Source organism: Microcaecilia unicolor, chromosome 12 (assembly GCF_901765095.1).
Source record: "Microcaecilia unicolor chromosome 12, aMicUni1.1, whole genome shotgun sequence".
Taxonomy (NCBI): domain Eukaryota; kingdom Metazoa; phylum Chordata; class Amphibia; order Gymnophiona; family Siphonopidae; genus Microcaecilia; species Microcaecilia unicolor.
In genome coordinates, this window is record NC_044042.1 from 95,605,290 (window position 1) to 95,618,581 (window position 13,292).

Sequence of the window (13,292 nt, forward strand, 5' to 3'; positions counted from 1 at the left end):
ATCAGGACTGTTATGACCCCTGAGGAAGGTGTTTAGCTGAAACATGGCCTGTGTAGTCTCCTTCGGTCAGTTAACTTTGGCCAAATAAATTCTTGGATACTCTTACTTCTTGTTTGCCTTGTTTATTTGGAACTTTCCTCACTTTCACCTGTGTTGTGCTTGTTTGGTCACAATTCACATCTTCTAGTAGAGACAAAAAGCAACCGATAACGATAAATAAAATCCATTGCATGCAAGGTCTTGAAAACTACAGGCTATATTTTTGCGACAATTCAACCTACCACACAAGCTTTTAAAGGCAACCAGTGCAAACCAATCAACAAAGGAGACACCTCATATTTACTACAACTGAAAATAAGTCCAGGAGCTGTGTTATGCAATAGCTGTAATCTATGTTGCAATTTTAACAGAAATTCCTGAATCAAGAGAATTGCAATAATCAAGTTGGTGAAGAATAAAGACCTAAATAATAATTTGAAAATTCTTGGAACTGAAGGTGATCTAATAGAGTGTAATTAAAACGAATAAGTAGATTACTGCATAGGCATCATGCAAATAGTCCTACAAAGTGCTGCAAGTGTGATGAAGTCCATCGTATTGGGAGTGGGAAGAGATGTACGACTTCAGTAAACATGGTCCAGTGACTCCTTTCTTGCTGTGTTTCAGGAAGACCAATGCACAGGATCCTAAAAATATGTTTGCATAGGTAGAGTTTGGGCAGGAGAGGCTCCTGCCTGCTTAAATCATGTTTAGTGGGCCAGACAATGATAATCAGGGGCACTTAACTGGGCCCCGATGCTGAGTATTGGTGGTAACAGGCCATTTAAAAAGTGAGCAGGAGCCAGACGAATTTGGAGAAGAGCCAGGAGTTGTGGGTTCCGGCAACATTCAGTGGCAGTTCTTGCATAGCTAACCCGGCATGTAGGCCAGCATAAATAGCGATCCTAATTATGCCCGCTTATTTATGTGGGCACTGGCACTGAATCACTGTCAGCACCCACATAAGTTCTAGGTACCAGCCTGCAGATTGGAGATGATCTCCTCTCCCAGCCCTCTGGCAAGCTTCTGATCCCCCTCTGTTCCCCCCAACAAGCTCCCCCTGGGTCTACCTTTTTTGGCTTTGTGTTCTATTAGTCGACAGGGGCAAAAGTGAAGCCCACTTGCTCCTGCCTCTCAAGACTCCTGACTGAAAATGGTCACCATGACCTCTAGTGTTAGTCTTGTGGTACTACCGCTAAGGGTCAGCTTCCAGTGCTAGTATGGTGAGACTAGTACTGGAGGTTGTGGTGGCCATTTTCAACTAGGAGCCATGAAGAGCAGGAGAGAGTGGGGTTCATTCCTGCCCACCTCGACCACTCAACCATCAGGCTGGGACCAGCATAATGCCCTGTGGCCAGCACATATCCCATGAAAGCTGAATATTCAATGTCTGTACCTGAATGTGGCCTGGTATTAAATATCTGGGGCTAATCTAGCTGTCCATGGTCAGTGCTGAAAAATATGCTCACCACCACTGGCTGAATATTTAGTTATGCAATATAGATTTTCAAGATTTCAGTGCATCTCGTTTCTCTCTTGTATTGGGAGGATATGGAACCCTCCTACCTAGTAAGCATAGCATAGTGCAGACTGATGTGGTGGTAGATGCAGCAACTTTTGACCCAATGATGGCTGCTTGTGAAGGGGGGAGGAAACTCTGTCACAGCAGTGAGGTCTATAGTCTAAGTTGGTGACAAACTTGATTTACAGGTATCGATGAGAAAGCCCACACTTTAAATAAGGGGGACTGTGGTCTGCAGTGCTCTAGTAAAAACCCAGGGGGTTTCTGTCCATGATGAGCGAGGGGTAAGATACAAATGCCTTGTGGCAGGTGTACCCCTTGGGGGCAGATGACAAGTTGAATAGTATGCCTTTGTATTGGAAGTACTTCCCAAGGGCTGAGAACCACAGGAATTTGTAGTGTGTTAGGTGAACCAAAATACAGGTATCTTTGAGATCCAGCGCAGTTAGCCAGTCTTATCTCTGAAAGAGAGATAGGATGATGCCCAGGGAGTGCGTGTTGAATTTCCTTTCGGACATATTTGAAGGATAGGGAGAAGTCCTCTGCTCTTTCTGGGAAATGAGAAGTACCAGAAGCAACCCTGATGGATTTCAGAGTTTATATATTTTATTTATTTGTTACATTTGTATCCCACATTTTCCCACCTATTTGCAGGCTCAATGTGGCTTACATAGTACCATAAGGCGTATGCCAATTCCATATATGCAAGATATAGGCTGATTGTGTTTGAGAGTGAAAGCCGAGGATAATCGTAAGGGTTTCTACTGGTTCCATTTCCTACATGTTTCCAAGTTTTTACTTTTTTAGCCACATCAGTTTTTGAGCAAATGTCCTCCATAGGACGATTTGCTCTTCGGCATTACTCACATTTGCCCTTTGGAATCTAAACCCAGCAGGGTGAATCAGGCACATATCTATAGCTGTATCTATCCTTCTCTACTACTGCTAGGTCTGATGTATGCTCTCCGACTCGATAGACTGCCATTATATCTTCTCAATAGCTTTTTGCTCTTATAAACAGGTGTTTTGTGTAACATGAAATTGCTTCGTACTAATTTTTGAAAAATCAATAATGAAGACGCATGTTTTACAAATTTTTTGTGCTAGGAAGAGCTCGACATGATGTAGCACCCTCAGCAATTAGAAGATTTCATTTAGTCAGGCACACCAGATAATAAATCTTACTTTTCAATACATTCTGTAAATACAATATACAGGCGATGCTCAAGTCATTTAGAACACTTGCCTTTGCGGCCTAAAGAGACAAATGTACAAAATCCACAGCCTCAAATTTTAGACAATACTTTATTGGTACCAGTTACTAATCTGCTTTAACACTAAAATATGTATTTGAAATAATTTCTTTAAGATTTGTCTTTTAAAAGACAATTATCAAAAGTACATAATTTTCATGTTAAATTATATTCACTTTTTAAAAATGTTTTTCTAGAAAAACATGCAGATCTCATCTGTCAATAAAACTGTTCCTAATATACGGCTTTTTATCTCTGAAAGGATCAAACTATATTGCATCTGGTAAATAACTAATTTTCAACTGCAGAGAAAATCTTAGAATGATGGATATCTAAAGTTGGACAGGGCTGTAAAGAAAGCTATGCTTAAAATATCTGAGTGTGTATTAATAACCTGCTTGATATGGTAAACCACACAGAAATGCAGCTGACCTGAAAGTATTTCCCTCACCCCCCCCCCCCCCTTTTCACAAAAGTTATTTCTTCATTGACTGGGAGAAATTTCCTGTATTCATTTGTGGAGTATTTTTCTTTCCTGCTCGGTGCCACTGGACCTCTTGTTCTCTTTCCCTCTGCAGTATGTCACGCTGCTTTACTCATTCATACTGTTTCGCCAACAGGAACCTGCCTACAGAAGGAAGAGACCCAAGTGGAAACTGGAAGAGATCTGAAACGTGCATCAGTGGCTATATTTGATTTGGATGCTGGGTCCTCCAAAGTTATTCTTGAAAAACATCTTTCTACCATTGAGAAATGGGAAAAAAAAATCTGCCAACATGACCTGCCAGAGATGGCAAGGATCAGTGTATCGCATTCAAATTTGACATGCTAAAATGGACTTAATGGTTTCTTCCTCTTATTTTAGTTTTTAAGGTGGTCATCTGGGACCATGTCATAAAGTAGTCCTGCTTTTACCCCCAAAATACAGAAAAAGCACCAACAGCCTTCAGAGACGGGACACAGTCATAAGGCCCCTTCGTTCCTTGATAAGTACATAAGTATTGCCGTACTGGGAAAGACCAAAGGTCCATCAAGCCCAAACAGTGGTCAATCCAGGTCACAAATACCTGGCAAGATCCCCAAAAAGTACAAAACATTTTATACTGCTTATCTCTTGTACTTTGAACCCTCTCTGTATTGTTACCTGCTTTTACCCCCATCATATGTATGGATGGCCCCACAGTGATGCTTTTTGATGAAACTGGAACAATTCCATAAATGCGATAGGGTGGGGCGGGGTGAGGGCTCACAGTCTGTCCCTTAGATTATGGTGCTACGCGGTCACCTCACTTAAAGATGAACACAAATACCTTCGTTATTTTTTCTGAATGTCACTGCTGCTACTTGCAAACTCGGGCAAGTTACTTAACGCTTCACTGCCCAAGGAACAAACTTAGCAATACCTAGTGTATCCGAATGTAACTCAGCTTGAGCTACTACTAAAATCCAAATTCCCCCACTAAAAATCTCAGTCTGTCTCCACTGTGCTCCTTTGACATGTATTTTCTGGACTACTGTTTGAGTTTTGTATGACAGACCTGCAGTAGTACCAAAGCAAGTTTTGAGTGTGCAAAATGCTGTTTATAGACTGTCGTGCTGTGGGGGAGGTGGCAGAAAGGACTGCAGGAAATAAACTGCTGCCACTATCTACCTACCCCACACAAACAAAATATGATCCTTTTTCCTACCACTGCAAGAGAAAAGTGGCATATAAAGCTATTGAAACGTTTATATTCAAACCTTTAATACAAACAACTTTTTATGGCCATCGTTATGGTAAACTGTAGAGACAATATTTGAGAAAAATTGTAGGATGGAACATATTTCATGTATAAAAATGCACAATTTAAATATATTTTGTGATGAACAGCTTACAGAATCCTTTTGTTTTCAAGGGAGCATCAAGATCTGTGTGACTGATTTAAACCGCATGTTTATTTCCTTATAAATAGTTCCTGCTTGGCTTTAGATAAAAGGACACAGGAAATTATTACTTTCTACTACACATTTTAAGAAATGTAATCCCTACAGCTCCCCTCCCCCCACTGATTCTCAGTTCTGGACTGGAAGCTTAAGTTTCCTCATTTTGCCTCCTGAATTTAAGGCAGCAGACCAGGGTACAGCCCTGCACATTTTCTCATCCATGCACCCAGGTCTTGATCTGGAGGGACCATCACTAGGGTGGTGAGGAGATTTTGGCTTTTAGGTTTTGGCCACTGAACCACCAAGAATTTGATGACATCTGACCAATTTTTTTTTTTTTTTTTGGGGGGGGGGGGGGGGGGGGGGAAGGCACAAAGGATAGATCTATTTCAGATTCCAAATAAGTTTTCATCAGTTTGGTCAACCAATTCCAATTCATTTTCAGTTCCAGATAAGGAACAGAATGGAAATGAAAATGTCCTACAGAAGGCCTCTCAATGGCATCTCAACAGCATGCCTTTCAACCATGATCAATCCACAGCTGATTCACACCAGAAGCCTTCCTTGTGCCAGTCCACAAGCTAATATGCTCAACTATAGAACATGAACTAATTAACTACTACCCAGGCATAGCTAGGTAGGCTGAGGCATAGGAAGCTAAAAATGACCCATTCCCTGAACTCAGAAGCTGAGCCACAAGTATTACCTGTTACCTATAACTGTGGGCAACACCTGATCTTAAAGACGTCAAGATTGTTACATGGTTCAGGTTGAAAACAGAGCTCAGAAAAGCCTCTTCGTAATTCCAAAGTGGGGCAGCAGCATCTGAGTAAACTGGAATATCACTCTCTGCCTCTTTATAACTAAAATCTCAAGTGCAGGGTCTGAGCTGCAAACCGAGGACATCCTTTTGTATGAGGCTGAGAACGCACATGGTAAAGGGGATGAACACTCTGCTCCCAAACCCTACTGGGGGTCTGATACTTGTAACCACCATTGCTACAGCAGAAGAGCTTATACAACTCTAAAGAAAGGAAACACATTTTTGGATAAAGAAAGGAAAGAAGACACGCACATTCAACAATAAGGAGATGAGTGGACAAAAGCATAAAACCCACTGCACATCTGAAGTCAAGTTTCCACTAGGAAAAAATAAAACCCCAACAAAAAACAGGAGTGTATTTAAAAGTTGTTTGGTTTTTTTTTTAAATGGATTCCTATTTTTTCCACAGGTTTATAATAACACAGTGCAAAAACACAAGACATGAGAAAACCTAAGCAGTTCTAAAAAAAAAAAAAAATATATATATATATATATATATATATATATATATATATATATATATATATATATTTAAACGGTGAATGGCAAGCCCACCCTCCTAAAAAAAAGGATAGGCATTCTGAGACATAAAGGCCCCACTCTCCCCTGAAAAAAAATATTATATCTATCTATCTATCCATATATATATATATATATATATATATATATATATATATATATATATATATATATAGATAGATAGATAGATAGATAGATATAGATATATATATAGTAATAAAAGAGAAATCAGACACTTAATTCGGAAAGTGGCAGTGATCTGGAACTGAGATATGGAAAAATCCATTAATCTTATGTTTCAGGACCAAACTAGCAAAATTAATTTCATATAAGTTAGCATGAAGCAAATTTTTAAGAAAGTCTTTTTGAGGGAAAAATAAAACAGCAAAAGGTGCCATACAATCAGCATTTTATACAACAGAAAGTATCCACAGTGCTGTGAGCCTCTGAACACTACAGCCTCTTGGTTCTTATCAGAGCAAACCCAAGGCATGAAACAAACAAAAAAAGAAATAATAAAAAAAAACACACACTTGCATCATCATGCACAAAAAATACCCAACAATTAGTATTAACATTTCACATTATGAATATTGTTTCCAAATAAAAGCAGTTTGTTTGTTGTTGGTTACTTTTAATTTTTTTTTTTTTTTTTTAACAGAGCTGGACCAGAAACACGTCTTCCTTGTTATGCATTCCCTGCAAATGTGCCAGAGACAATGTCACGATTGTGCGTGAGGGATCCACTGATTGTCCATTGGCCGGCGGAGAAGCTCCTCTACATGTCTGGCAACGTCCATGCTGTCGTCCAGGTCAAAGTCGCCTTCAGGGTCCAGCACTGATTCTGGGCTGTAAAAATTAAACAGCGAGTGTGAGCATTGGAGGACTTAGCCAAATAGTGCTATACACAATATAGACAGTTGTGGGGAGGCAAAGTTCACGGTGGAGAGAAAAACAGAAAGAAGAAGCTATAGCAACTATGGGCTTAGATCGCTCTTCAGGTCAATTGAATAGGCCGATTTCCTTGTCCTGATTTTGCCCACCATACAGGGCAGATTTATCAATAGACCAGTGCTTCCCAAATCTGTCCTGGGTTTTCAGGTTATCCCAGATACAATGGAGACCCAGTATGTCAAATTCATCTCATGCATATGCACTATGGATATCCTGAAAACCTGACTGGCTGTGAGGTCCCTAGACAGGTTTGGAAGCCCTGCAATAGCTAGGCCAGGAGTTCTCAACTCAGTACTCAGGAGACATCCAGCCAGTCTGGTTCTCAGGATATCTCCAATGAATATCCCTGAGCTACATTTGCACGCACTCAGTCTTCATTATATGCAAATCTATCTCATGCATATTTGTTGAGGATATCTTGAAAACCAGACTGGCTAGGTGTAAGTATTGAATTGAGAACCTTGAACCTAGGCAAAAGCCTGTAACAGGAGTTTTCAACCCAATCCTCGGGGCACACCCAGCCAGTTGGGGTTTTCAGGATATCTTCATTGAATTCAATGGGGATATTCTGAAAACCTCGACTGGTTGGGTGTGCCTCAAGGACTGGGTTGAAAACCTCTGGCCTATAAGCAGCAGCTTCAGTGGAGCAGTCACTGTGCTGTGTGATTTACTTGTTCTACCTCAGCTGCAGTGCTGCACCATCTTGTAAAGACGGAGAAGCTGTCCTAATGCCAAGGATACAAATCTACCACTGATATTGAAATCCATACAAATCAGGACTGGTGACCCTACAAAAACTGGCTGCAGTCACCTTCCCTAGACGTTTTACTCGGTCAACATGATAAACATCCAGAGTGGATGTGCACAGGCTTCAGGTGTGAGTTACGCCAGGAAAGCAGCTCTTGCCTACTAATAACCACAAGGGTAGCACAAGGCTATGTACAAACATCATTCTGGCGTCGCCCATGGCTGAAGCCAGAAAAAAATGCAACCCTGTGAACTATGACATCACATCTCATGGGAGAGGTTTCCTTCTCTCCACACTGCTGTCATATTTGCTGAAAAAAATTATATCATCAGCTATGCAAAGGATTATCCCTCTTTGGAAGGCAGAGGGTGAGTGGTATAGATTGTATTACGGATTTCAAAACAAACTGGAAATTGTTCAGGGATAAGAAGGTAGGAGGACAACTAGAAAATAGGCAGACCATTTCTTGAAATGAAGTCTGGGCTCTTTAGACATATTTGCATATGCTATACTTTTTATGTTATTTTTGGAAATGAAGTCTGCTGACATCATATGCACAGTGGCCTACAGTGTGATGTATACATTACTGTATCCGATATCACCCTGAAGAAGCAGCTGGCTCTGCTCCTTCAATGAGGGAGCATCTGTGAAGTCAGCTTTGGCCTAAACATATTTGCCATATATTAATCATCAGGAAGGAAAGCAAGGGGGAAGAGGTACCTACTTTTGCGGGTAGAGGTTGTAATGGGACTGGGAGCACACAGAGGGTGAGGCAGCTTGCTCCATGTAACTGCTTCCCACGGACATCTCAGCATTCGCAAACCTTGAACAGAAAAGCATTCAATTCGTACTTTGTAATTTGCAATAGGATTCAATGCTCACTGTCCTGAGGCTCCACAATCCAGTTCAGAGCTACCAGGCAATCATAGTAACATCAGATAAGAATATTTTGACCCACTCAATATGCCTTGTTGCCTTGTTCACTGAAGCTCCACCATCCACCTCCCTCTTACCACTGCCCCTGTATGCCTGAATTTCATCATGACTCTGTGCCCAATCTGGTTTCCATCCAGCGTGTGCCGTCACCCTTCAGTAGGATGCAGCAACTGATAACTTTGATAGATCCTGAGAAATGGAGTCCAGGCAGTTACCACTGCCACTTATACCAAAATGCTCTACAATGTTTACATACATGCACACTCTCCCCCACTTAAGTGAAACAGGAAGAACTGTACTTACTCTGGAACAACTTGCTTTATCTGTGGCTTCACGTATCCATCACCTTTTGCTACCATTGTGGGAGAGAATGGACATGGTTACAAAGGTCTCTCTATTAACAAAAAGGCAAAATTCTGTTTTCTTTCTAATCACCAATGCATTTAAAATAATGTATGGTTTACTGAAGCTTGCTACAGCACTTGTATAAAAGGCAAGTCTAGACAGTGTGAAAAATAACGTTTGCTAAAAAAAAAAAAATAAAATAAAAGAGAAAAAGTTATAATCTAAAACAGGACAGAAACATACATTCCAAAGAACACAAATGTTGGAACTTACAAAATAAAAAAGTTAAAATGCAACCAAACCCTTTTACTGAGAGGAACCCCTATTTTTTTCGGTAAAACAAGCAGCTAATCTGAAGATTATTGTTAGATATTTCCAAGCCCCCTTTCAGCCACCGAGGTGTTCTACTGCTTGTGTGTTTCCTGCTGTTTCTGCACAACATACATAGCAGATAACAGAAAAAGATCAACCGACCCATCCAGTTATCTCTCTTCACACTGTTCAACTGCCAGCCACAGAGTACGGCTGCTTGTAAGATCTCCCTTCCTTATCAGGGAAACTTGTCATTTTGCTCCCCAGTACACCATCATCTTGGACAAAATGAGTGGATTGCGTATGTTATTCTGCTCACACGCGGTACTCCTCCCTTCTTATGTCAAACCACAAAAATGCTGTTTGAACATCTGGCCTCCTACATCTCCCTGCACTGCCTACCAGTCAGTCTGGGCTATGTTGTTACCTGTGTTACACTAGGACTTCTAAATTCTCAAGTTGGTCCTTGAATACCCCCCTTAACCAGTCTGGTTTTCAGGATAACCACAATGAATATGCATGAAATAGAGATTTGCTTCAACTGCCTGCATTGGGGGTCTTCTAGCACAGGCTTGAGAAACACTGCTACAAAATGATTGGCTCAGCCTGTCCTACATGACACATAAATTACTTATTAACCTTACCTGTTCTTTTTTTTAGTTAAATCTATTAACAAAGAAAACTAATAATACAACCCCCCAACAACCCAGGGTTATATAAACACATTACATTGTTCCATACTACAAATAAGCTGAGTTTTCATTCCAAATCACATCTTAGCATTTTGATAGTATAAATCTAAAGGAGCCCAAACTTTTTTAAACATTGAGAAGCTCTGTCTTTTAATTGCAGCAGCCTCCTCATACTTTCTAGCGAGACATGCAACATTACACTAAGCATTCATGGACACAGCAGTATTATCCCTCCACATAGACAATATAGCCATAAATACATCAAACAATCTAGCCCTCTCATTTCTTATTAGATGAGATAAAGCAAATCACCTCCAAATAAATATTTTATAACTCAAATCAGGTCAAATTTCTAACACACTAGTAAACCGCTCCCACAATGGAATTCAGAACTGCTTCAAATTCACACAAGCATACAAAGTATGAGACAAAGTTGAGGCGTATTTAAGTTCCATAGGTTACTATGGAACTTCGTAAGTCTATGTGCTTTGAAAATGAGCCTCACAGTACCCACAAGACCAATATCTATTACAGCCACTGTCAATTTTGCAACTCTTGAGCCCGAAGGGCTATATAATACAAACTCTCTCCAGAGGCGAGGCCAGACCATGATTTGGGAAGGAAGGAGCCCTGATCCCAAAGTAGGGGGGCACATTTTGCCCTGCCTTCCTTCTGCAACCCCATATACCTGGACTGGAGGGTGTCCCCAAGTCTCGCCAGCAGAGACCTTACTGTAGTGACACTCGACGTCATGTTGCCTGCCCTGCTTTCCCGCCTCAGCATGCATGCTCAATTTCATTAAAACCAAGCATGTGCGCAAGGCAGGGGCAAGCAGGGAAGGCAGCACAACGGCAAATATCACCACAGGAAAGCTCCTGGCAGGGCTTGAGGACTCCCACCAGCCAAACCAGCAGATTTTGAGGACCTGAACTCAATTCCCCAAGGCCCCCCGTGACTACACCACTGACGTTCTGTATCCAAGTTCCCAATGGAAATAAATACAGTACAACTGTGAACAGCAAAATGTTACTATCAAAATAGCAATATAAAATATTTGTATGTGAGTTGTGAGCAATAGTTAACGTCAACCACTCAACCGCAGTGCTCAATATACTCATGAGTGGACCCTTATTTGATTGGGGTACACTCAGTCCACACCATCATAGGGCTCCTGTGATAAGAAAGAGCTCAACTCAATAAAGTGAACAAATCAATTATCATTTAAAGCATATGCTGACACAATGTACCAATTTTTTGGATGACTCCAGTCTTTCCCTTAGTTGGTCCAAGCAATCCTCAATGTCCAAAGGCAATCAAGCACAGGTAAAATGTCCAATTTTAAATTAACACATTTCTCTTTAGCATTTTGCAGTCTCATCTAAAGGAGCCAACTGGTTCTACAAGGCCTTGTTTTGGAGAAAACCTCCTTCTTCAGGTACCTGCTGACTTTTTAGTAGCTTCCTTGTATTTCCAGTCCCGTGTGGTTGCAAAGATGGCGCTGCTGGAGGAAGAGGAGGGCGAGACCAAACACTCAGAAAATATCCATTTTCACTATTGACGTCACAACTACTGACCAATCATAAAATGGTGTTCCACGCTATGCAGTCATTTAAACCTTCTGGTTTTACTGATTTTGACTTGAATATCCAACACTGTTCTCTTAACTGAATGCGTTGTACTTTATCCCCCAAGTTGCAGGAATCTGTTCAATTACAGACCATCTTAACTTCAGGACATCAGGGAACTAACAGCACAGAACCCAAGAAAAAAATACGTCAAAATGAACAATGAGGAGTTCAAAGCATTGTACTCCTTACGCAATGATACCAGGCTGGTCACTAAACCCACCGACAAAGGTGGTGCAGCTGTCATTCAAAAACAAAAAATAACAAGGATTTACAGTACTCTATATAATCACCACCCAAAAGGCAAATCCAACTAGAACTGTAAGTCAAAAACACTTAAAACAATTGTCCAAATGTTGAAGGAAAAGGAGAATGGGACTTGATATACCATCTTTCTGTGGTTTTTGCAACTACACTCAAAGCGGTTTACATAGTATATACAGCTACTTATTTGTATCTGGGGGGTTAGGTGACTTGCCCAGAGTCACAAGGAGCTGCAGTGGGAATCAATTCCAGTTCCCCAGGATCAAAGTCCATTACACTAACCACTAGGCTACTCCTCCACTCCACAAAAGACTTCAGGGTATGGCTAACAGCTAAAAATAAGGAGTGAAAGCAACAAGCATAAACTGCTGTCATAAGTCAGAAAAACCTCCACATACTTTTATCTTTTTAATTTTCAGTAGTCAGTACTTTAAATAATATATACTAATTTCAGTAGCAGTCAAGAGACAAAAGCACAGTGGCACTTAGCTGAAAGGGCAAATGCTCAATGGAGCCCTCCGTTAAACTTAAAAAATTTCCTCAGGAGCTGCCGCTTCAAAGCGCAATGTGCCGACAAAAGCTGCCACCCATAGAGAGACAGTGAAAGGAACAACGCTTTCACATCTTATTTTTGGCTGTTAGCGCTACTCTGGTCGTTTCCTACCACATTCGGACAACTGTTTTGAGTGGTTTTGACTTAACACTTTTAGTTGGATTTACATTTTGGGTGTTGATTTGAAACTGGAAATTTTAGCTGTGCTTGATTTATTTATTTATTTATTGCATTTGTATCCCACATTTTCCCACCTCTTTGCAGGCTCAATGTGGCTTATAATACATCAAGAATGGTGGAAATATATTAGAAAATAGACATTTAGTGTTACAGAAGGATCTTGGGTAACATGATAATGATAAATCATGATAGCAGTATAACAAGCAGATATTGTAATATATGTGGAGGAGTTGTGTATATTCACATTTGTTGATCTTTGTGGTATGCCTTATTAAAGAGATGGGTCTTCAGTAGTTTGGGGAAGTTAGTTAGTTCGTAAATCGTTTTTAAGTTGCGCGGCAATGCGTTCCATAACTGTGTGCTCAAGTAGGTAAAGTTTGATGCGTGCATTACTTTGTATTTTAGACCTTTGCAGTTGGGGAAGTGCAGATGAAGGAATGTGCGGGATGATCTTTTAGCATTCCTGGGTGGTAAGTCTATCAGGTCTGACATATAGGCTGGTGCATCTCCGTGAATGATTTTGTGAACTAGGGAGCATATTTTGAACGTGATGCGTTCTTTAAGTGGGAGCCAGTGTAGTTTTTCTCGTAGGGGTTTAGCACTT

General features: G+C 40.7%; 1 protein-coding gene across 5 annotated transcripts in view; it reads right to left on the reverse strand.

Annotated features, from left to right (window-relative positions):
• Positions 1 to 6,613: 6,613 nt before the first annotated feature.
• LOC115481497 (signal transducer and activator of transcription 5B) overlaps positions 6,614 to 13,292 on the reverse strand; it is a 380,894-nt gene continuing 374,215 nt past the window's right edge. For all 5 annotated transcript variants that reach the window (XM_030220676.1, XM_030220679.1, XM_030220674.1 and 2 more), the window contains 3 exons: positions 9,021 to 9,069; positions 8,506 to 8,604; positions 6,614 to 6,928 (listed from right to left, as the gene is read on the reverse strand). In XM_030220676.1, the coding sequence (XP_030076536.1) occupies positions 6,802 to 6,928; positions 8,506 to 8,604; positions 9,021 to 9,069 (275 nt within the window). In that variant the 3' untranslated portion in view covers positions 6,614 to 6,801. The remainder of the gene's footprint in view (positions 6,929 to 8,505; positions 8,605 to 9,020; positions 9,070 to 13,292) is intronic.